Consider the following 24,112-nt stretch of genomic DNA (forward strand, 5'->3'; position numbering starts at 1 on the left):
GGCAAAATATTGGATTTGCGTTGTATATACTTTAAATCATATGTTTCTACCACATAACTAGAACGACAAACAATTTGACTTGTTTCAATCCCGCTAGCATTATCATTATTGCTGTCAAATTCTGTTTACACTTGAAATTTGACTAATATGTAGCAAGCAGATAAGCCCCTCTAATTCCACTACATCAGTTACAATGCTTCATCATTGAAACATTTTCAAAATAGTTAAGTAGTTTCCACCAAAAAAAAAACTCTCCAGGTACTAATGTGTCTACTATGACATCTAGCATGCATGCATTGTTGCATTTCAACATGCTAAATGAAATACAATATACACATATGATTGGACAAAAAAAAAGCCAAAAGTTTAATCCCAACCAATGCTTATAAGCCCTTTAACTGGTGCTTTTGCTTGCATGTGAGTCTTCATTTAAAACTACTCCTCATGCATATATATAAAACACTTCTCCGCGAATTTTTTAACTTCCGGTTTGAAGTTTCATTCTCCGCAAAGAAAGATACGCCAAGAAACGGTAAGCGAAAACCATGGCAACCAGAGCAGCTACTTCTGTCAAACCACTGTCAATTTTGACTCCATTTATGCTTGGACTGAGATGTTCATATTGCACCTTGAGCAACAATTTGTAAGTGTGGTAGTTGAAAGACATGTAGCGGATCCAAGAAATGAATATGGGAACTTTCTGCAAAATTTAGTACCACACATGTTAAATTTTTCTATTAATAGACTGCATAAGTTATCCATGTCAGACATTTGATCATAAAATTTAGGTATGTATGTATTTTGAGTTTAATTTTAGCACAACATTAGTGCAAAATGTTTTACACTGTCAACAAATCACAACTAATCATATGTTGACTTTAAAAGTAATCATGATGATAGTCAAATGTTGTTAATGGTTTGATGGTTATGCTTGATAAACAGTGTAAAAATCTTTACACCAACAGTGTATATAAACTAAATTCATGTATTTATACCTGAACGAAAAATCCTCCGGCCAGCATGAAAGTCATCACAGTTACCGAAGCCAAAGTTGTTGCTCTTTTCAAGTCCATAAGCGTAGCACCGATGGCGAGTCCAAGACCCTGGTTCACAAGCAGCCATTATCAGCACTGTAAGCTATTTAAGTTTTTATTATGTTGTCTTGTTAGTAGTTTCTGAAATGCATACCTGAGCCGCAACGATGCAGAGGAAGACAGTAACAATAGTGAGGAAAAAGGGGGCAACACTTAATCTCAAACCAGCCATGAAATAAACAACGAGGATAAAAAGCACCGGTAATATCAGGTCTAATGGAAGGTCACTTGTAGTTCTAGCCAGGAAGTATGCACTTAATCTGTACATATCAGCGGCACGTTCTTTAGTTAGCATGGCTCTTTCTTGAGGAAATGTAAATATTGCTGTAAAAACTGGAAAGAATCCCCAGAAGACGGCAATAAAGAAAAGTAGTCCTGCCTGCAAATCACAAATGTTAAATTTTTATCATAAGATGCTTGTGTCTTATGATGCGTTTAAAAGAGCTTATTTATGAGTCTGTTTGGATTGATTTATTTAAATTATCTACTGATATAAGGACTTTTGAGAATTGAGACTATTTGGTAGAGCTTGTGAAAGTAACTTATGACATGTCCAACATAACTCATGAAAACAATTTATAACTTAATAGTTTGACTTTATTTTATCTTTTATTATAGAAATAGTTTACACATAAGTATTTATAAGATAAGCTTTTATGCTATAAGTCCCTAATTAATCTGTTTATCCGAATATGATCTTAGCTTATATTATGACGTAAGTACTTGAGTAAACGTTTGTCATAACTCGTAGAAATTGCTTATGACATATTTTCAACTTATTTGTAATAAGCTTTCCATGATATGTTATGAAAATAGTATAACTACATTTTCTCTGATTATAGAAACTAACTTATACATAAGTGTTTATAAGATAAAATTTTGTTCTATAAACACTTAATTAAGTTGTTTGCACAAACGAGTGGAGACATTTAATTGAAGGTAGGATGTGGATGTGACGGCTCTTTTTTTCTTTTTTGATGGTTTTGGAACCATTGTAGGACTATGAATTTTCAGTCTAACGGAAATAGTTTACCTGATCTTGCAGATCTTTTGGGTTCTTAGCATCTGATTGCCACCAAAGTAATCCTAAGATGACTGCAGTGGATAAAACTTGTGTGATTCTCAACCAGCTAAAATAGTCATGCCTCCTTTCCTTGATTCCTCTCCAGAAAAGTATGGAATATTGTTCATCCCAACTTGCTCCCCATTGTCTTTTAGGAGAACATACTTTGGCCTTCAAATTTTCATCTAGAGGTACAGAAACCATTATCTTTTTCTTCTCTGTTTCCGCAACTCGAGATTCATATGCCTCCACCAGATACTGTTAAAATTCATTCATATGGGAAATTTTGAATGATATTATAATTAAGCAACGGAAAGAACATTGTTATTTGGTGTAACTGAAAATTCATGTCAAAACAATTTGAGATGAAATGAAACTCCAATCAATTGCACCAAATGCATATTTTTTCTCTTTTCTCAACATATAAGGCTCAACAATGATATCAATTTCATTTAGCCATAAAATATTGACGAAGCTAATGATTCTGTTAGCAGTTAAGTATTTCAAAGTGACTGTAGTAACTTTTTAAAATATGAAGGAGTTTTCTATGAAACACAAACACAAAAGCCGAACACAACAGTGACACTTTGATACTAATAATAATTTGATAAAAAGAAGAAAGTGAACATAATACATGTGCCGGCGTCATGTCGACATAGGACACTGACACATGTCAGACGCCAGACCACGCCTTCAATACGTGTCAGTGTTACACATGGAGTTCTTTGTGTGGTAGATATGGCAGAATAGTGAACTGTGTAGTAAAAGAAAAAAGGAAATGTTACCTCATGGACTACTGCTGGTGATGGTTTTCCATTATATGTTGTTTCAACTTCTGCATTTCCCATTTGCACTTTATCATCCAACTCTGATGGTACAGAAACATCATTTATGTTTCCATTAGCAAGGTCTAGCAAAAACTCTGCTGGATTCATGGAAATAAGTGGTGAACATCCTATTGATTGGAAATAATTCATTGCTTCTGCTGCTTTTCCAAAGTAAAGTAAGCTCCCTTTCCCAAGAAGGATCAACTTGTCAAATTTGTGGAAGAGTCTACTTGATGGTTGGTGAATTGTTGTCACTACTGTTTTACCAGCCTACCATATAATTTACAGGTTAGTGATTAAGTTTTAGTTATGAGAAGATGCCATGCTGGTTAGAATTAAACATGCATGTGAATAGATAAAATAAAAAAGGATAAGCAATGAAGCTTAGATGAAGAAATAATGTATCTAAACTATAAATATAATATAAAGGAAACTATAGAAGTACTCTCTTCGGTCTTAAATATAAACAAAAACTCAAATGTATTTTATCTAAATTTAGGCCAAATATGCTTTTTGCTTATATTTATGACCTAAGAGAGTAACTATCTATTTTGGTTGGACATTTTTCTGTACAAATTTTCTCTTATCATAGAATATGCTACGAAGGTTTTATTTAAGTTGTTTTTTTAAGTTATTTGTTTTTGTATTGGATGGTAGACTTGAATCTTTATCAATGATGAAGAGAGGATTGAAAACAAATGAAATTAATACCTCTGCTATGTCTTGCAGCATCTGAACAATCTTCAAGGCTGTTGTTGAATCCAAACCAGATGTTGGTTCATCAAGAAACAGAATGGAAGGGTTGATTATAATCTCATTACCAATACAAACTCTCTTCCTCTCTCCACCTGATACTCCGCGAACAAATGAACCACCGATCATGGTATCTTGGCACCTGTTTCCATGCATACAATACAAACTATATTGGCTTCTATAACTATGAAATAGTAATATTTGCATATTGGTTATAATACTCTACCCTTTACTATGTTACCTTCACACTATGATTTTTATGCTTATACTTCCTCCGTATCATATTATATGTCTCATTTGAAATATTTTTGTCTCATTATTTGTCATTTTATAATACGATTACAACATTTATTATTTTTTTCAATGTTACCCTTATCATTTATTAAAGTAGTTGCAGCAAGTATATGGTGGAGAAATAATAAATGAAGTACAAGGATATTTAGTCTTGACATGTTATTTTGCATTGAAAGTTGATATAAGTAATCATTTTCTCAAGAAATATGCAGATTCTAAATGAGACATAATATGAGACAAAACAATGAGTAATAATTTGTGTGGAATCTTTTACCTCTCCAAGCCAAGCTCATAGATGACATCTAAAGCTCTTTTTTCCTTTTGCTCCTTAGTTAATGTATTTGGAAGTCTTAACCGCGCTGCGTATGTCAATGTCTCTTTCACAGTTAGGTGAGGAAACAAGACATCATCTTGTGTCACAAATCCTATCCTGCCGTCATATGCTTCTTGTGAGTACAATATACTTGGTGAAATTAAGTTTCTTTGTTCAATTATACAGAATTGTGGTAACACATTAATTCAAAACTCTGCTTTGTATCATATTTTTAAAAGAACATTTTGATCACTAAGAGGTCTGCAAAATTCCATTCTGAATTTGAAACATTTAACTTGTTTAAGAATTCATGAATGTGTTTAAATTTATCTTTTTGTCACAGACTAACTCGAGTCGAGTAGACCATAAAAGGGGTGAAGTATTTTCAGCTTAACTAAACACTTATAGCATAAACACATGGTATGTCCTATTAACATAAACAACTAAACTAAACGCTTTTTGTATAAACATTTATCATATAAGGGCTTATGTATAAACTATTTCTATAATAAAAAATAAAATAAAGTCAAACAATTTTTATATAAGTTGTAAGTTGTTTTTATTAGCTATCCTGGAGAGTACATGGAAATAAACTGAAAACAACTTATGAAAACAACTTATGGATATATCGTAAGCTGTTTTTATAAACTCTTTCAATCAGTCTCACAAGTACTTATATCGGTAAATATACTAAATAAGACAATCCAAACAGACCTAAAGTAGCATATAACAAATGTTTATAAGCTAAGTAACTCTAGGTAGCCATTGAATTATGACCTGCTTTTGAGGAACTTGGAATATGATTGGTCATTGTAAGTGATAGAGCCACCAATTGTTGTCTTACTTAGCCTCCCTCCAAGGAGATTTAAAAGAGTTGTCTTTCCACTTCCTGAGGGACCCATCAAAGCCAAAACTTCACCTGGATTTACAGAACCACTTATGCCATTCAATATATCCTTCTCCTCACTTGATGTCATGCCTTTCACCACTACTTTGTAGGTCACATCAGTGAACTGCATAATAATAAATATATAACTCATAAAATGTCATCCATCACCTTAACAACAATATAAAAAATATAAGGATTTCCTAGTGGATTGAGATCCTCTCTACTAGTTGGAAAATTTCAGTAGAATAGAAAAAGACTCAGGAAATAATAATCTCTCTCTCCTACTGAAATTTTCAAGTCACTCGAGATGATTTCAACTCTTTCGAGTGAGCTTTATAGATGTAGATTAAACTATTAAAAAAAACAGTACGCAATGAATTGAAATAACATCAAAAGTTACATTTTTTACTAAACACTTGTTATTTTAAACTTGAAACTGTGTACAAGACTGAACTGAACCATGCTATCGTTAGCCATGTTCTAGTGGGCCGAGTTGATCACTATCGAAAGTTTCATCGTTGCCTGCTCAAATACACAGAGCCACATCAATCTCATGTTGATCTATTGAAGGTTTGAGTCCTGGCAGAGCTAGCTAGGTGCAAGAATACATGTAAAATGTGTATATATATTCATGTTTTATTACTATTACCTTTAGATATATAGGCAGAGTAGGTTCTGTTTGAAACTTTGTCTTTGTCCTTGTTCCAGCTTCAATATCTTCAGCTGCAACAGACATAGTTAATAACCCTTCAAAGGTAGGAAAAAGGAGCTCCTTAATTTCAGGTACTGGCCTAAACCAGGCAATATTTATAATTAGTTTCACTTAGTACAGTGTACAAATGCATGTTCTTTTATAAGTAAATGTTACTCAAACAACTATGTGGTGGTTATGTTATTTATGCAGGGCTATATATAAAATATCTAGAAAATTATTTAGAAGAAACCGCTCCCCTCAATCCGATAATAACCGTCATATTTGCAAAAACAATTATGTCATTTAAAAAAAAAAGAAAAACAGAAAATTATTATTAATAGGAGTGATACTAATGATTATTTTACAACAGTTTCAATTGGAATTTAAACTCTGTCTCTTGAGGTTATGAAGTTTGCCATTTTTAATTTTCAATGCAATTTTAACAGTTTTTTCCTTCAATTGTATATGTTCATTAATTTTATGTCATTATTTTCCACTCTATGTTCATGATAATAAGAATACGCCAATGATTAATAAGGACAATATAATAAAATTATCATTCTCTTTCTTTTATTTATTTATCAATTTTTTAATTTGTGTGAAATAATTAAATGTGACGGTTATTGTGAGATAGATGAATATGCATCCATGATTACTACTTATATCATTAATCATACTACATGATCCGTGAAAAGGGCACAATATAATATATGTAGTTAATGCTCATGTAGACACAAGTGGGGGAGACAACATGGACCATGCATATGATGATTATAATAAGATGATTGACCAAGACAAGTGCTAACTTTGAAGTCAAGTACACTACATAAAAAATCAATCTCATATATTGAAACAATGTTCACTTCTCTACCAGAGAATATGAAAGGGAAAAACATAAAGAAAGAGACTCTTCACATAATTAATGGATACTATGTGATCATGTATTTTTAGTAGTTTATAATCTCAACCATTAATTTTTACCTATCAATTTAAAGACGGTTTATGTAACGAGATTTACGTTTATTTAACTTATAACGTGGATTGTTTGATTTTAAGTTAATAAATCCTATGTGACGATTAAGTGATTGAGATTATTAGATGGTAGGGAATTGAGGTATGCTCACTTGTAGTCATGGATGGTCTATAATGGCAATCTAGTTAGACAAATATTGACAGGTGATCTACTTTGGATCATTAATTGAAAATTGTTCAAAATTTTAACAATGATTGATGTTAGTCTTTAGAAATATAAGTTCACTCTCTTCTTTATTGTAATATTTGAGACAGTAACATGATTGATATTAATTTAAAAAAAATTAAGAGAAAATAGATGTTTTTTAAAAGTCAACTCATTTCTTTTATCTTGTTTTTATCATTTTTATATATTAATTAGATTATGTTCTCATTTGTGAGAATGGAAAAATAATATAAGCTTATGTTTCTAAGAGTCTGTTTGGTTTAATGGAGGCAAGAGGAGGGGAGGACTTTTAATGGAGAGGAGGGGAGAGAAGAAAAATATAGCCATGTTTGGTTCAAAAGAGGAGGAGAGGAGAGGGAAAAACTATTTTTAATGGTTTTGTGTTTGGTTCAAGGGGAAAAATATTTTAAATGAATTTTAAGTTATGTTGAGACACTCCCTTTCAAATTCCAAAATAAAGGAGAACAAAAACTACTTTAGGAGGGGTTTTGTTTCCATCTACTCTTAAAAATTGAACCAAACACATTTCATTTAAAACATTTTCTCTCATCTCTTCCCTCTACCCCAACCAAACACGCCCTAAAGGATGGCATGAGTGGTAGTTGATATTTTGAATAATTTTTAGGTAGTGGTTTCCAACTAGTTAGCAGATAATTGGCCTTTCAAGAGCATTGTCGACAAAATGGGCCATGTCTCCCTTGCAAAAATAGTATCCCTCTGGTCTTTTTCTAATTGTGGTTTTTGTACAAAATTTTTATTTTTAATTTTTTTAAATTCAATACAACATTTACTATTTGTTTTGTCAGGAATATAATTAATTATTCTTCGAAGAAAAAAAATTAATTAAATGAAATAATATTTTAAAAGGTAAATTATCATTTTAGTCTTTGAAAATGTAAAATACCGTCATTTTAGTACTTAACTCAATCAAAACCTCATATTACTTATCGAAAACATCAAAATAGTTTCTAAAAGATACATCTTACTATCATAAAAATACTTGAAAAATATAACTTACTTTCAAAAAAGTCAATTACGGCTATAATATCAAGGAGTAAACTAATTAGTATTTTGATGATTCGATAATTAATTTGAGTTTTTGACTGAATCAAATATCAAAGTAACAAAACCCTAAATTTTTAAGGGCTAAAATGGTAATTTATACTATTGTAAGACAAATAATTATGTCAATACTAACAAATTTATTAGTTTTTCAATATGTTTAAAGAATATTTGTTAAGGCATGGATTGAGTTTTAGTGTAGTCAATGAGTGTGTGCAATCATGCAATCAAGGGTCCGTAATTTTAGATTGAGAGCGAATTTTATGGACCGTTCGATCAATCGGTCACAAATAGTTTGACTACAACCATACTACAAAATTCAAATTTGTTAATTTAATTTATAAATAGTGTCAGTGTAAAATGTTTTATCAGTGTAAAATATTTTATCTCTATCACAATTAATCATGTTTTTGTGACTTTAAAAGTAATCAAAATGAAAGTCAAATATTTTCATAAATTCAACGGTTGTGATTAATTCAGAGTTGTCATGAAGATAAGCTCACTAAAACAAACAATTTAGACCTTCATGATTTTTATTTTATTTTATTGAAAGGCTTCAAAAAGAATTACACTTAATAAAAATACTCATATTTTACTATTTTTAAAATTAAAATATATAAATATTTTTTTAATTTAATGATGTCAAATTAAAATTTAAAAAATTCGTTTTAGGTCTCATAAAATTTACTTTAAACCTCAAAATAAAATTCATTTTAAGTTTATATATATTGAGACAATCCTAAATTAATTAACAATATAAAATAAATTTAAAATATGTTTACATAGTCTGTACATAGACATTTGTTATCATAGACTTATAGAGACGGAGACAAAATGTTTGACGAAGTCACGACGGGAAAAAAAGTCACACACAAATCACACCGAGTTGAAATATATGGGGTATACATATGAAACAATAATTGTACAATTAGTTTATTTTTTATTTTTTTAAGGAATAACTATAGAACTAGCTAGAACGCACTATGTATGCGAAATTTGAAAACTATTGCATAATGCATTTTACTCTACGTAAATGATTCGAACATTGATAGCGGTTACCACTGTCTTGGTGTGTTGGTAGGTGTAATGCATTTTAGACCGTTAATCAAAGACATTGTGGTTAGAGATGGTTGGAAAACCGGATCCGACAATGATACATGACATAGCCCAAGTACATGATTGAATTATTGTTTGCTATGAGTTTTTTTGATAGGTATGCCTCACATGAGTCATATCTACTTGTTGGTTTTAAATCTTATTCATTTCTCAAAACAAATAGTTATATTATTATTGTATAGTTTATTGGTGTGATTGAAATAATACATGTTAAATAGTTACATATTGTCTATAATTATAAAGGAAGGAATATGTCCAAAGTTATATATATATATATTTGTGTTGTGATTGTATTTCTTTAATTTTTTGAAGTTCATTTTTTCTACTATACGGTATATCAGAGCCTTTGGTTCGATCTAGTATGTAGTGGTTTCAACAATGTCTGATCTTTCATATCTGAAAATATTAGTGATATTATTGAAAAGATCTCGACTATGAAAGACTTGGTATTCAAGTGGTTCTTTGTGTCTCACCTAACAAGTCCGTTATAATATGTATACAACTAAAATGTCAAGTCCATTGTGAAGTTTGACATATAGAAAATTGATAGAAGAATTAATTTGACTTGTGAAAAATTCAAGTCAGGGATGTGTTGTTACAGTTAGGATTACACAATGTGTTGAATAACAGACATGCATTGGCTGACATTGATACAAGGTGTGCTGTGAAATTATGTGAATGGTTTTTGACATAGAGAAATTCTTACAGTAGTTTAGTTTCAAATGAAAATTCTTGGAGTGGTTTAGATTTCAATGAGAATTCTCTAATTGAGTTACCTTTAAGTGAAATTTCTTGATAGGGGTTAGCTTCAAGTGGAAATTTTTAGAATGGTTTAACTTTCAGGGGAAATTTTTGTGGTGGTTTAGCTTTAAGCGAAGTATACTTGTGTGTAAGTGTTGTAAAATATAGTTCATATATTTGCTAAAATATCTTTATTAAGTATTGGTGCATTCACTATAACCATTAATGTAAATTAGAAAATATTTGAACTGAAAGTGGTGCATGTAGTATTAATTATGGGATACAATTGAAAAATAACTAATATTATATTGTACATTAAAAATGATAGTTCATTTTGAGACAATTTTTTTACAAATGAAAAACTCATTGTCGGACTACAAAATAATAATTAACGGTTTAGTTTTTAATTTATACTATCGTAAGTAAAGTTTTTTATGGTTTTTTATTTTTCATCAAATTAACATACCTATCTATTGTCTACGAAGAAAGAACAAAATCTTGACGCTTAAGAATGAAGATGGTATCTGGATTGAAGAAGCCGAGAAGTTGAAGGCCCTTGTACGATACCCCAATTTGGTTGAGAGGCATCATAGTAGACTAGTTATCAATTTTTAGTTCATGGAGTGCAAAACAACTCTGTTTGAAATGGGGCTCATAAAGCGTCTAGAGAAGATGGCTATTTGACTATCTTTTTTCTACATTATTGAGACACCATTGCCGACTCTATGTTTCATTATGTTAATCAAGTTTAGGTTAATACTTCCCTCATTTCTTTCATTAATAACACAATTATTTTGATGATTCCTGAAATTGATAACCCTTAACTTGTTTCTCAGTTTAGGCCTATTTCTATGTGAAATGTTGTTTATAAATCATTTCTAAAGTTATTGTGAATAATATTAAGCCCTTGGTGAATGATATTAAATCTCTTCACAACCGATCTTTATTTCGGAGCGCAATACCCACCATAACATTATTATTGCCCAATAAATAGTCCACTTCATCTCTAGAATGAAATGTGATAAAGTATTAACATCTATTAAGATAGATTTGGAAAAAATTTATGACTGACTTAACTAGAATTTTATTAAGAATTGTTTGGAGGAGTGTAAAAAGCATATTGTCAATAACATCCAAAATAGGCTCAGTGGTTGAAAAAAGTAGTGTCTTAACTTAACTGGTAAAATCACCTTTACTAAGTCGGTTCTAAGATCTATCCCTTATTACCACTTGCAATATGCAAAAGTTCCCAAGTTTATTAGTAGTGAGATAGATAAGATCCATATAGGTTTTGTATGGGTAGACTATGAGTAGGAGCGTAAGACTCACTTGGTGAATTAGGAGGTTTGTTGTCTTCCAAAGACAACTTGAGATCTAGGTATAAAAATCCCCAGCGCAAGAATGAGGTCTTCCTCATGAAAATGCTATGGAACATTATAAATAATTATGATGATCTTTGGTGTAAAGTTTTAATCAACAAGTATTGTAGAAAATGTCATCTGAGAGTCGCATGCAATTCTTAACCTTATGACTCTCCTTTGTGGTAAGCCTTAGTTGGGGTAAGGAGTGATTTTCGGCGCCAAATATCTTGGAAAATTGGGGATGGTCGGCTTACCAACTTCTAGTTAGATAAGTAGGTCCCAAACAAAAGTGTTATTTTCGCTCATGCGATCCAATTCTTTGTTGACACTACTGTTGTTGTGTGTGATGCATTGAATTCTTAACCTGCCCTTATGGACGTTGACAGATCTGATACTTTGGGATGAGGAGGTACTTCTACAAATCAATTTACCATTCAGAGTGTTTACTGGATGCTACAAGGTACTTCTAAAAGGATGGAACTTTGGGATGATGAGGTACTTCTAAAAGGATGGAACTTTGGGATGAGGAGGTACTTCTAAAAGGATGGAACTTTTTGTGGTCTTGGAGAAGCCCCCAATGGACCCATACAAATTATGTGGTTGGCTACTTAATAGCAGATTCTTACAAATTCCTAGATAAGCAAATGGGGAGTGGGTATATCTCATCTTTGCTTGGGATGTGGAAGAGACAATGATAAACCTATTCACATTTTACATAATTGTGTAGCTGTGTGGACGCCACTTAGGTATGGATCTTCATTGTACCCTTTAATTTCATTACTATTTTCTTCTCTTTTTAATTACAATAATTGTGTTTTCAATCATCTTAATCAAAAATGGATTGGAGCCACCATAAAGAGCTTAAAGAAAACTTGTATGACGACCTATTGGTCCTTGTGGAATTGTAAAAACAAAACCATCTTCGAGATAGATTTCAAACCACCTCATAACCCCGTGGAAGTAATTCAAAACTTTACTAAAAAGATTAGTTGTTGAACTTCTCAATTCCTCCATCGCAATTCCCAAAGAAATGACACAATCTATATTGGATGGATAAAGTCCTTGACTGGAGGGTTAAAGCTTAATAGTGATGGTACTTGCTAAAGGAAAAAAGAAGCAATTAAGTTGTTATGGACTTCTTCGTAAGTCGGAAGGGAGATAGATCTAGGACTACAATAAAAAGATTGGAGCATGTGATGCCCTTCAACCTGAAATGTGGGGAATGTATTTGAGTTTGGAGCTGACTTGGAGAGAACTTATTTCGCATCTCATTGTGGAGAGTGAACCTAAAAATCCTTATAGATATAGTTACAAACAATTAAAGGCTTATTGGAAATGTCTCCATCTTCATGCAACCATTCGCAAACTATGAATCACGATTGACAGGTTTAGGTTCTCCATACATGGAGGTAGGGGTGGAAATGAGTTGAGTTGAGTCGAACTTAGGTTCAACTCGACTCAATTAGAATTGGTTGAGCTTGAAACTTAACTTGAGTTAGTCACAAGCTTATTTTTCAACTCAAACTATACTTAATTCAAGTTCATAAACAACTTAGTTCGACTTGATAACTCTAATCAAATGAATCAAAATACAAAAACTTAAAGGAACAAATTCAACTTTAAGTTAAAATATTAATACTACTAAAAATTAATAAAAAAAACAAACTAAAAATCATAATTTAAATTTAAACTAAGTTTAAAAATCAATCTTGTTAGATCAATTTTTCCATTACTCTTGATTGTCTTATATGTTAGTGGTGCACTCCTTATATAGGAGAAGATGTGAGTGTAAGGGAGTATATTTTTCAATGAGGAACTTCAATAATGAAGTTGAAGATAATTCATTGAGTGTGATATTTTTAAGTGTTGAACATAAGTAAAAAACCAACTTTGAGTTATAAAATAGCACTTAAAACAATTTTATTTACTTTTATGGTATAAATAAAAATTAAATATTTTGTTTTTAATTTTAATTCACACAATTTTTATCTCAAAATATTATCACTGAAAGTAGTTGATTTGAGTAACAAATGCAATATCTCACCTTAAATTTGTTGACATTTTTTTTTACAATATTAGATGCCAAATTTGGTTTATCTATAAACAATGAAGTTGTATGTTTTTTTAGTAGCTTTTGAATGATATAAAAAACTTCTTAATAATAATTTTTCAAATGATTTTTATTTCGTTTCAAAATTACATTAACAATGTGTTCAACATCATCTTCAAACATTTTAATACTTACTCTTAAATTATATTAACTTTTAAGTGAAATTAATTTTATACAAAAAAAAAATTATATAAAATTAATAATATATATCTAGTTGATGAACCAAACGTTTGGTCGAATTATTGTTGAATTAATTAAGATTGTCAGTCATACTTGAAGGAAAGAAAATAGATGTGTTCGTAATTTTTTTTTTAAAAGAGTACGTTTCATGCTATTAAACTGGTATGATTTGGTTGATAAAATAAGAGGAAAAAAATTCTACATAATTCAATAATAAAAATAGTTTTTATATATAAATAATTTTTCTATTTAAAAGATAAAATTTATAGATATCTACTAATACCCACATATATTTAAAAATTTCTGTTAAGTGGATACCTGTACGGATATGGATAGAATAATATATCATTTTCAACGGCGGATCTTCATATGGACTAGAGCAACCCGCAACTCACATTAAGTCCCCAATATATATATATAAAAGTTCATTGAACTTTTTCAAAATAATAAAAATCATATCATTGTAATTTCGTTGTCCTACTTGAGAACTTGATTGATAAGAAAAAATCATGTTATTGAAAAATAAAATCTACATTTATAAAATGGTGTTACATAAATTATAACATTAAATTGTTTATATTTAAGATCACCATATGATTTTTGTTGTAGTTTATATTTGAGATCATAGATAATATATAATATCATGTAATATATTAAAAGAATTTATATTTTGTCACAATAGTTAAATAATGTATAGAAAGAGAATTATGCCGCAAGTACGATACTTGAAAGATGAAGTGATATTTTTGCAACTCATGTATATTCTTTTGAGCAAGATATAGAATAAAGTTCTAAAATACAAAATAAAATAAAAAATTGAACCGTATTTTTCTTTTTGAAAAACAAAAATTTTAATCACTAAATCAATTTCAGTTTTCTACACTTTATATATAAATATTTTTTATATTCATATATTATTTATTTTATTTTCTACACTTTATATATAAATATTTTTTATATTCATATATTATTTATTTTATTTTTGCTATTCTATGAATATTTTTGAAGTTCTGCCACTCGTCATTTATTCAACAAATAAGACAGTAGAATAATATTATATGTACTCATAAATACCATTCTCATATCTTTTATTATGAAAGTATATAAAAAAAAAAACATTAATTATAATTAAACATATATTTTTAGTACACTTTTTTGTATTTGTGTTGTAGATGTAAAGTTAAAGTATTTATGAACATTTATTTATTTGAATATAGTTTTTACATAGATAAATTGTATTTGTAAATTGTAAGGTGCTCTATCAATTTACAAATTGGTAAGTTAAATGCTCAATGACATTTTAGTGTCAATTGTTTTAGATTTTGTTTTAGCGATTGAATAATCAGATTTAACTTAATTTAATATAAATTTTTAAATTAAATTATATAATTGAGTCATTTAATTTAATTTGATTTAATCATAGAGTTAGACTAATGATCCAATAATTTAATCGGTGACTCAATAACTTTATACTTTCACGGAATTGATTTTTAAAACACTACTTAGACTTCTTGATAGAAAAAATAGAAAAACTTGTATTTTCTGAATCCCATCACTGTTTTCGTCTTGCCTCCTATAACCCTAGTTTTTAATTTAACAAACCTATTACTAATATTATTACTTTTCTTACATAAAAATTAGTATTATAACAAACTGTAAAAATAATTACTACTAATCATACCCAAAAAAACACTACTATTTTTTATGTAAGAAACCAAACTACTTTTTTTATAGTCGTGAGTGGAGACCACCTACTGACTGACCAGTACGGGCCCAAATTCAATGGCTTCACATGACTTCAATAGTAATAAAGCCTGAGTCCAACCTTTTTTGAGCAATTATTAATACAAGATAAATATTTTTTATTAGTACTATAGCTAAACAAAACTGTTTCATATAACAATCAAGAAACTATTCATTATTCATTTAGAATCACTTCAAAACAAAAGTATATGTTATTAATGAATAAAAACATAAATTTTATTTAGGTTGAATTCAATATTATTAAATTTTAAAAGAATAACACGTGTCAAAATAATATTTGATATTTAAAATATTAAACATAATACGCATTAAAAAGGTAAGAAAAACTTCCACTGATTACAAAGAAGAGAAAGCGAGAAGGTGTGACACTTGAGTTTCACATACTTTTTGTTTTTCCCTTTACTTAGTTGTCACTCTCATAATAAATGCATACATTTTGTCTTCATTTTTAATTCAGATCTTGCTAAAGTAAAACCATAAAGCCCCAAACCCACCACACGTATATTTTGTGGTCACCATGGTGCCACGAAGCATTAGGCATGGATATATAACATTTGTTCTCAAATATAATCATATAATATATAATATGAATGAAAAGGTATACATCCACATTGCAAGATAATTTTATATTATTATACAATTTTAATATCAATTCTTATGATATTATATTAGATTAAATTATTTTTATATATTTTTTCATAAATTTAAATATATTTATAGTATATAAAAATACGAATTTATAAATTTAATTTATATAAAAATGTTATCAATTTTAGTACTCACCTTTTATAAAAACAAGATAATTTTTGTAGATATATACTAAAGTTATCATGTTTATTATAAAATGTTAAATTCAAAATTTAAATATTTATTAAAGGTTAAAATTATATTTAGCTGTTTTAAATTTCAAATTTGACATATTTTGTACTTCATCTCTCTATTCTTTTTTCACATAATTGATGATTCCATTGTCTTGTTCTCTCTCTCTCTCTCTTATTTTGTACAGTTTTCTCTATTTTTTTTTCTTTCCTGTCAAACTCACTCAAGGTACTATAGTCTATAGATGTAGAAAAACATTTGCTATAAATAAAACGACAGAAAAATGACACTATTTTTAACACAACCAAATAAATCAATACAAAATGCACCATTTTGTCATATTAGTTAGTTCAACGCTTAACATGACAAAATCCATCCCTTCTTCTAAAGTTTATAAGCCAAAAAAGTTATTATTATTTAAAAAAAAAATGCTGCCTTTATCTAAAAAATAAAATAAAATGCTTGAGGTCTAAATGCCATGTTAATTTTTTTTAATATTATATCGTAATATTTTGAGATAGTAGTAGTAATTAAAGGGGAAATTAAAGGTAGCTTACGAATCATATCATCATCACTGAATGGTCTCGAATCAGCAATTTGATCAGAATGCATAGTGAAGCCGGTGAATGAAAATGAGAGTCCCAAGCTGGCACTTGAAGCTCGGCTTAGAGCCGCGCCACTACTCAACTCATCAAGCTCAATCTTCATTTGAGCGCTCATTGATTTCCTTATGTGTGTGTTCTTCCCTCCGCCACGACCCGGTGAAGCCGCCGTTATCCTCCGGCTTGACTTCCTCGACAATCCTCCGCTCCCTTCCACTCCGTTAGTCGAGTGATCACTCGATTGTGGTGACTTTAGAGCCGCCATCATCGACTCCACTAGCTGATCCGATTTTGTTCTCAATATCCCACCCATATTTCCTTTCTCCATAATCACCACTACCTATTCATTCATAATTACCTCTCAAATTAAACAAAATGTATTCATATATATGAGGTAAGGAAATTGATCGTTGCTTAATGCTTAGTGATATTATTACGTAAAAAAGTAAGTAAACATGTCCATCATACATTATAATATATACTTTAAGGCTAGAAGAAGTAATGATAAATTAATTATTAAACAAAAGATAATATATATTGCTTAAACTATATAAGTTAATAGAGACTCCAAATATAGTAGGTAGTATATACTACTATATTATAGACTGTATATATAATCATTTATATAGGAAGATAATTCAAATTATATCTTACTTTTTTTTTTTTTGCTAAAAAAAAGGAAGAGGGGGGAGGCATAATTACCTTGAGAAATAATTAAGAGCTGTTTCTAGCTTTGGGATGATGATATTGGAATATTATTATGAGACCAATTGAGCTTAATCTAGCAATAGCAGCCACAATCAAAATATGTGCATATCCCATTATGTGGACTCAGCCTTTTTATAAAGAGCTTAACTGACCTACACCAAGTTACAAAACTACCCCTGTATGTCCTTGCAAATATCACCTGTGTGTCCTTGTATGCATTTGCGCATTTGTTTTCTTACTATTTCATTCATTCGTGATGTGTGGTGGCACGTGCTTTTAGTACACTAATAATTTTTGTATGGTTACAGGAATTTAAATTAATACACATAAAAGAAAAAAGATAGAAAAAATATTAATTAAATAATTTATAATTTTAAAATAATTAAAAGTAATATATGTTTTTTGTGTGTGTTTAAATAACTTATTCAGATTCTTGGGATCTCACAATAATTCTTCATGTCAATCCCCACCCTTCAACATGTTACTAATAATTAGGAGACACATTGAGAGATTCAAAACAAATGTTAGGGTGAAATTTTTTAAATAAAAAAGTAGCATAAAATTTATAAATAAAATAAAATAAAATTTTACTGCATCCAAGTTTGAACTTAAGTCATGATGGATATGAAACCCTTATCTTGTTCACTCCTATTTTGGATATAAAAAGGGGCAAACACTTGCTATTCTGCCAACTTTAAGAAATACATAAGAGAATTTTATGAAGTTGAGGAGTTTAGTAAGGTTACAAATTAAAGAACATAAGGAAAAATCAAATTAAAGAACGGAAAAATAAGCGAGTATTAAAGAATTTTCACTTGAAAAGTCAAAACCGAGTAAATTCATCTTCTTTGATCTAAGAGATTCCTTGAGTTGCAAGGATCAGAAGTACTGGACTATCTTAAATGAAAATGTTGATATGGCAGGTGGGGATATTTGGAGTTCAGAAAAAATATTCATTTAAGTTTTAAAGGGGATAAGCAAGATATAATTAAAAAAATTAATGGAGATGGAGGAAAAGGATAGATGTAATATTGAGCGGGGGTGTCAGGGGGATTATCTTGAAGGAAGTTGTAGTACATGTAGTAAGGAGTAAAATGTTTTTTTTATAAAGATAGTAAGTTATAATACTAGAGGTTTGGGGGGTGTGACGAAGAAAAAAGAAATTAGAGAACTGATACAAACGAAGAAACCTGACTTGTTATGCATTCAAAAGACTAAGTTGGAAGTGATTGATAAGAGGTTGTGTGAAGGTTTGTGGGGGTTGTCTAATGTGGGTTTCTCTTTAAATTGTCCTCTGGTCGTTTTGGTGGCTTACTTACTCTATGAGATTTTAATTATGTATAGATGTATTCATCAACTTTGTTCTCACATGCTCTTGTGACAGGGGATGTAGTTAATGATTATGCTCCTTGTGAGATTCAACGAAAAACACAATTGTAGGCACTCGTAACCCACAATTTTGAGTTACAGTTGGATGCTTGTTGATTCATTGGTGGGAATTTTAATTCTATTCGAAGTGTGAAGGAATAAAAGGGAGTGGAAGGCATGCCAAGAGAGGAGGACATCAACAATTTTAACGATTCAATAGATGAAAATCATTTGGCGGGTTTATCTTTAATTGGAAGGAGATTTATGTGGTCGAGGTTGGTGGGGCTTATATGAGTAGATTGGATCACTTTCTTTTGTTTGAAAACTTTTGTGAAGCATGGAATGGTGTATCTCAATGGATATTAGAGAGAAGCTTATTTGATCATTGTCATGTCTTGTTATTTGATGTGATGGATGATTGAGGACTAGACCGTTTATAATGTTGAATTGTTGGGTATAATTTACAGGTTATCACGAGTTTATTCAAAACCATTGGAATAATTTGTCGTTTGTTGGATGAGAAGCCTTTGTTTTGAAGGAAAAATTGTAGAGCATCAAATCATCTTTGAGGGAGTGGCATACATATCATAGTAGAAATCTGGGCAAACAATTGAGGTCCACCAAGGAAAATATTAATCGTTTGGATGTGAAGGGTGAATCTAGTAGTTTATATCAGGTTGAGATTATTGATGGGCTTTTCTTATCAGCTCAATTATTTTCCCTCTCTAGATCGTATTTTAGTATTCAATGGCAGAAATCAAAGGTGAGATGGTTGAATGAGTGTGATGCTAATTCGAAGTACTTTCATGGTGTGCTTTATTTTAAGAGAAGGCATGATATCATCTTGAGTATTTAAGTTAGAGGTACTCAAGTGGACGGTTTGGAAAGAGTAAGAGAATCTATTTTTTTTTTTAATATTTTAAAAATCAGTTCCAATCAAGTCAAGAGAGAAGAATTCAAGTAGAGAATTTTTAGTTTAAGTCCATTAGTGCTGAATAGGGTTCTTAGTTGACTAGAATGTTTGATGAAGAGGAAGTGAAGGCAACTGTGTGGGATTATGATAACTTCAAAAGTCCAGGTCTTGATGGTTTCAACTTGGATTTCTTGAAAGAATTATGGGATGATGTTAAGTACGATTTCATGATGTTTTTGCAAGAATTCCATGTGAATAGTAAGTTGGTGAATGGGTCCAATTGTGCTTTTATCGTTCTTATTTTGAAAACAAAATTTTTTCAACAACTTAATGATTTTCGTCCTATATCTCTTGTTGGTTGTATTATAAAGTTTTAGTTAAGGTTTTGGTTAATCGATTGAAAGATGTAATTAGGAATGTAATCCTCGAATAAACCAGTATGTCTTTATCAATGATCGACAAATTTTAGATGGTATCTTGGTAGCGAATGAAGTTGTGGATGAAACACGAAAGAGGAAAATGGAGTTAATATTGTTCAAAGTTGATTTTGAGAAGGCTTATGATTCGGTGGTGTGAGATTATTTAGATATGGTGTTGACATCTATGAATTTTCCAGTAAAATAGAGGTGCTAAATATTGGAGTGCATGTGCTTTGGTTTTGATGAATGGGTGCCCAATAGAGGAGTTCTCTTTGAAGCGGGGCCTTAGGCAGAGGATCGACTTTATTCTTTTCTTTTTTTGTTGGTTGTTGAAGGACTAAGTTCCATGTTGAGTTATTTAGTGGAATTTGGATTGTTCTTTGGTTATAATGTGGGTGACGACACATATTTCAGAGTTTCTCATTTGTAGTTTGCAGATGATACATTACATGGTTGAGAAGAAATTGTCTAATATAAGAGCTATTAAGGCCAATCTACTGCTTTTTGAATTGACTTCAGGTCTAAAGGTTAATTTTCACAAAAGTCTTCTAGTTGTTGTGATGTTAATGAATCATGGCTTGTGAAGACAACTAAGTTATTGAATTGCAAAGTTGAGAATGTTCTGTCTAAATACCTTGGATTACCTATTGGTGACAATCCGAAGAAGTTATCCTTTTGGAATACTGTAATTGAAAAAATTCGACGAAGGTTATCTGGATGGATGGGTGCCTTGTTCGCATTAAAGTTGTCTTGTTTGTGTTGTCGATTTATTTTCTTTATTTCTTCAAGGCTCCGTTAGGTACTATTTCTAAAATTGAATTCCTTTTTAAATCTTTTTTATGGGGAGTTGTGAGGAGGTCTGCAAGGTTCATTGCGTCAAGTGGGATATAATTTGTTGTGAGCATGAGCAATGTGAGATTGGTGTGCATAATATGCATGTGTTCAATGTGGCCCTTTTGGGTAAATGTTGTTGGAGGCTTGAAATAGATACGAGCAGATTGTGATTGAAGGTTTTTTCTTGTAAGTATGGTTGTTTGAATGGTGTAGTGGTACTTCTCAAGATTCGTCGTGAACAGTGGTTCTCAAACTTAGTAAGAAGAGTAGGTAATGGTGGGAATACTTAGTTTTGGTATGATCCATGGTTGGAAGGTGGGTCGTACGTAGTAGGTTTAGTTGGTTATTTGAGTGGTGCGTGATAAATTTATAACAGTGGCGTAGTCTGTTTATTAATGTTCATTTGTAGGATCGAGTTGAGGATTTGTGGCAATGGAAAAGTACTATGTGCGGGTGTACTATGTGAAAGATGTTTATCAAGGATTGATGCAAAACTCTTTTGTAAATCTCTCTTCCTTTTGTGATATTGTTTATAATAAAATGATATCGTTAAAGATATCTCTCTTAGTTTGGAGGTTGTTGCACAATCGGCTGCCTACGAAAGACATTTTGCTAGAAAAATGCATTTTCGATAATTCTTCCTGGTTATGTGTTGGTGGATGTGGACTTGAAGAAACAGATCAACACATATTTTTATTGTCATTTTTTGGGTTCAATTTCGCGAAACATTCTTACCTGCTTGAACGTTGAAGGTCCTTTATCTAATGTTATTTTACACCACGCTCTACAATTTGGTGGATTAGGTGTGCTTGGCAGAAACGATCAATATTTTTCAATCTTCTTTAGTTAGTGTACATCTGTGTATGTGGAAAATGAGGAATCATGTTATATTTAGACAAGAAACTACAAAAAAACGCTAATGATAAAAATAGAAAAACAACAAATACAAAATTACTTTCTTCTCTTGTACTAGGGACCCTAAAGCCCTAAAACCAAGAGATAATCTTCTTTAAACAATTGATCGCTACTCACACAAAACCTTCACCCTCGTCTCTGCTCACACAAAACCTCACGATCTCCACTTTCTCTACTTGAGAACACGCATCATAAATCCATCTCTACACGAATATCCCACTCCCACCTCTATTTACACGTTAAGCTCTCATCCCTACTCATATAAAACCCATACAAAGTTCGTCTCTTCATGATGTTCCCATAAAATTCTCACAAAACCCTCAAGTCTTCTTGCTTCAAACCCTCATAAACCAAATAAATAGGTTTTTTTTTATAATTTTTTTAAATATATAAAATTTTTAATTTTAAATTTTTAATTGAGCTTAAAAAATTGAACCTCTTTTAAAATTAGGATAAAATTGGTGTATTCGTCGAATTCACTCAAATTTAATGTAAATTCACGAATTCACCCATGTTAATTCGATTTACCAATTTTCGAATATATCAGCGAATTAATGTTTTTTTTTTGCACCCAAATACACAATTCATACAAATTTACATATTAATAAGTGATCTTGATAACAATAATTAAGATTATCCATGGTTTACCATTATAACATTATAGTAAAACCAAACCAAAAGGTAAATGGTATGTCTTGAACTGAACTGTTTGGTGTACTAAGTTTTTATTTTCAATCTCAATCAAAACTACTTTTATAAAAAAATTTGATCTATATAATTTTCAACCCGAACTTATTATTTGTTAACTGATTGAACTATATTGAATTGCTACATTAGCTGATATTAGGACAATTTAAAACAACTGAACTGAAATTTTAAGTCTATATAAAAATCCAAAAATTGAATCAAGCCAATAAATGAGATTGAATTGTGATAGACAGTTTATGAATAGATAGATCCGAAGGTAAAGTCACTGAAACAACTACTTTAAACTTTCATGAAAATTAAATTATTAATTTATCCAAAGATTCAAAAAATATTTAGTTAATACAAAGATTTCAGATTTTAATATTTTTAAAATTAAAATATATTGATTTTTTAAAATTTAATTTTATCTCAATAATATTAAATCAATTAAAAAAATATATTACATGACATAAATTATATTAATCTAATAATATTATATTAAGATTTAAAAAATATAGTTTTTATCTTAGATAAATTCGCTTAAACTTCCATCCAAATATGTTGGGATGAACTCAATTTTTGAACCGAACCAAATTAGCTAGCTTAGTTCAGCAGTTTTTAGAAGCAATTCGATTGGGTTTTTTGTTTCTTTCAATGTCATTCTGCCATTGCACGTTGGACCGAATTCAAAATTTTACTTCTAACGGTTTCAAGTTTTTATTTTTATTTTTATTATTGTTATTATTTTTTTATTTCTATTAAAAAACTTATCATATTATTGCCAACAAGTAAATTAAAATTTGTTAGAGTAGGTCAGGCTATGTGGGTCCCCTGTCACCATTGAACGGCCGACCATATATATAGAGCACCCTTCATGATGTGTACAATTTGAGAAAATTGACTATATAATATATAAGTAGGGTATGATCATGGATCAAGTTTCTTTGCAATCACAATAGCCAATGTATCAATCGTCCCATTTTTAATGTAAATAAAATTTTAATAATTTCAATTTAGAAGAAATATATATTAATTTATGTTTAACAAGATAAATTATCTTAATTAAAACATTTTTTCAACATTTTTTCTTTTCTTGTAAGCTCTTGAAAATGTTTTATCAATTGTTAATATTTTTTTGAAATTTATTTGTAAGTCAATTAACTTATGAAAATCATATGTGCACCAATTAATTCATGTTCTTTAAATATTTCATAAATACGTTTCCAATTGTTAAAATTTTCATTTGCTAAGTTATTTATTTTTTAACTTGTACATAATAACTAAGGTAATTTCGTGTTCTCCTATCATAAATGTTTAATGAAGTAGATTGTTTAAGTTGTTCACCAACAAAACTTAAATGTATTTAACTACTAAGAAAAAATAATATA

General features: G+C 30.1%; 1 protein-coding gene and 1 long non-coding RNA gene across 3 annotated transcripts; one reads left to right on the forward strand and one right to left on the reverse strand.

Moving 5' to 3' along the window:
* Nucleotides 1–79: 79 nt before the first annotated feature.
* Nucleotides 80–19,222, reverse strand: LOC101494791 (ABC transporter G family member 22-like). Of its 2 annotated transcripts, none has more exons than XM_004497567.4 (11): nt 17,583–19,222; nt 16,836–17,220; nt 5,883–5,956; nt 5,122–5,357; nt 4,306–4,461; nt 3,696–3,879; nt 2,943–3,254; nt 2,128–2,415; nt 1,189–1,473; nt 996–1,103; nt 80–700 (listed from the first exon to the last, which is right to left on the reverse strand). In XM_004497567.4, the coding sequence occupies exons 2-11, from the start codon at nt 17,206–17,208 to the stop codon at nt 479–481; spliced, it is 2,238 nt and encodes a 745-aa protein (XP_004497624.1). In that variant the 5' UTR covers nt 17,209–17,220; nt 17,583–19,222; the 3' UTR covers nt 80–478. The 2 variants fall into 2 exon arrangements, with proteins under 2 accessions (XP_004497624.1, XP_027189920.1); XM_027334119.2 differs by lacking the exon at nt 17,583–19,222 and adding an exon at nt 5,634–5,755 and having other exon boundaries at nt 16,836–16,878.
* Nucleotides 4,345–7,008, forward strand: LOC140920182 (uncharacterized). The gene is made up of 2 exons (XR_012162841.1): nt 4,345–4,480; nt 6,659–7,008. It is a non-coding gene; the product is annotated as an uncharacterized lncRNA (long non-coding RNA).
* Nucleotides 19,223–24,112: the final 4,890 nt, after the last annotated feature.

This window comes from Cicer arietinum, chromosome 4, assembly GCF_000331145.2.
Source record: "Cicer arietinum cultivar CDC Frontier isolate Library 1 chromosome 4, Cicar.CDCFrontier_v2.0, whole genome shotgun sequence".
Classification (NCBI taxonomy): Eukaryota; Viridiplantae; Streptophyta; class Magnoliopsida; order Fabales; family Fabaceae; genus Cicer; species Cicer arietinum.

Excerpts from the sequence above, each read along its gene's own strand:
- LOC101494791 (XM_004497567.4), bottom strand. The coding sequence starts at position 17,208 with ATGGAGAAAGGAAATATGGGTGGGATATTGAGAACAAAATCGGATCAG. Across the intron at positions 5,957-16,835 it reads CAGTGATGATGATATGATTC|CTGAAGATATTGAAGCTGGA; the intron begins GTAAGCTACCTT and ends TGTCTGTTGCAG. Across the intron at positions 701-995 it reads CCGGAGGATTTTTCGTTCAG|AAAGTTCCCATATTCATTTC; the intron begins GTATAAATACAT and ends TAAATTTTGCAG.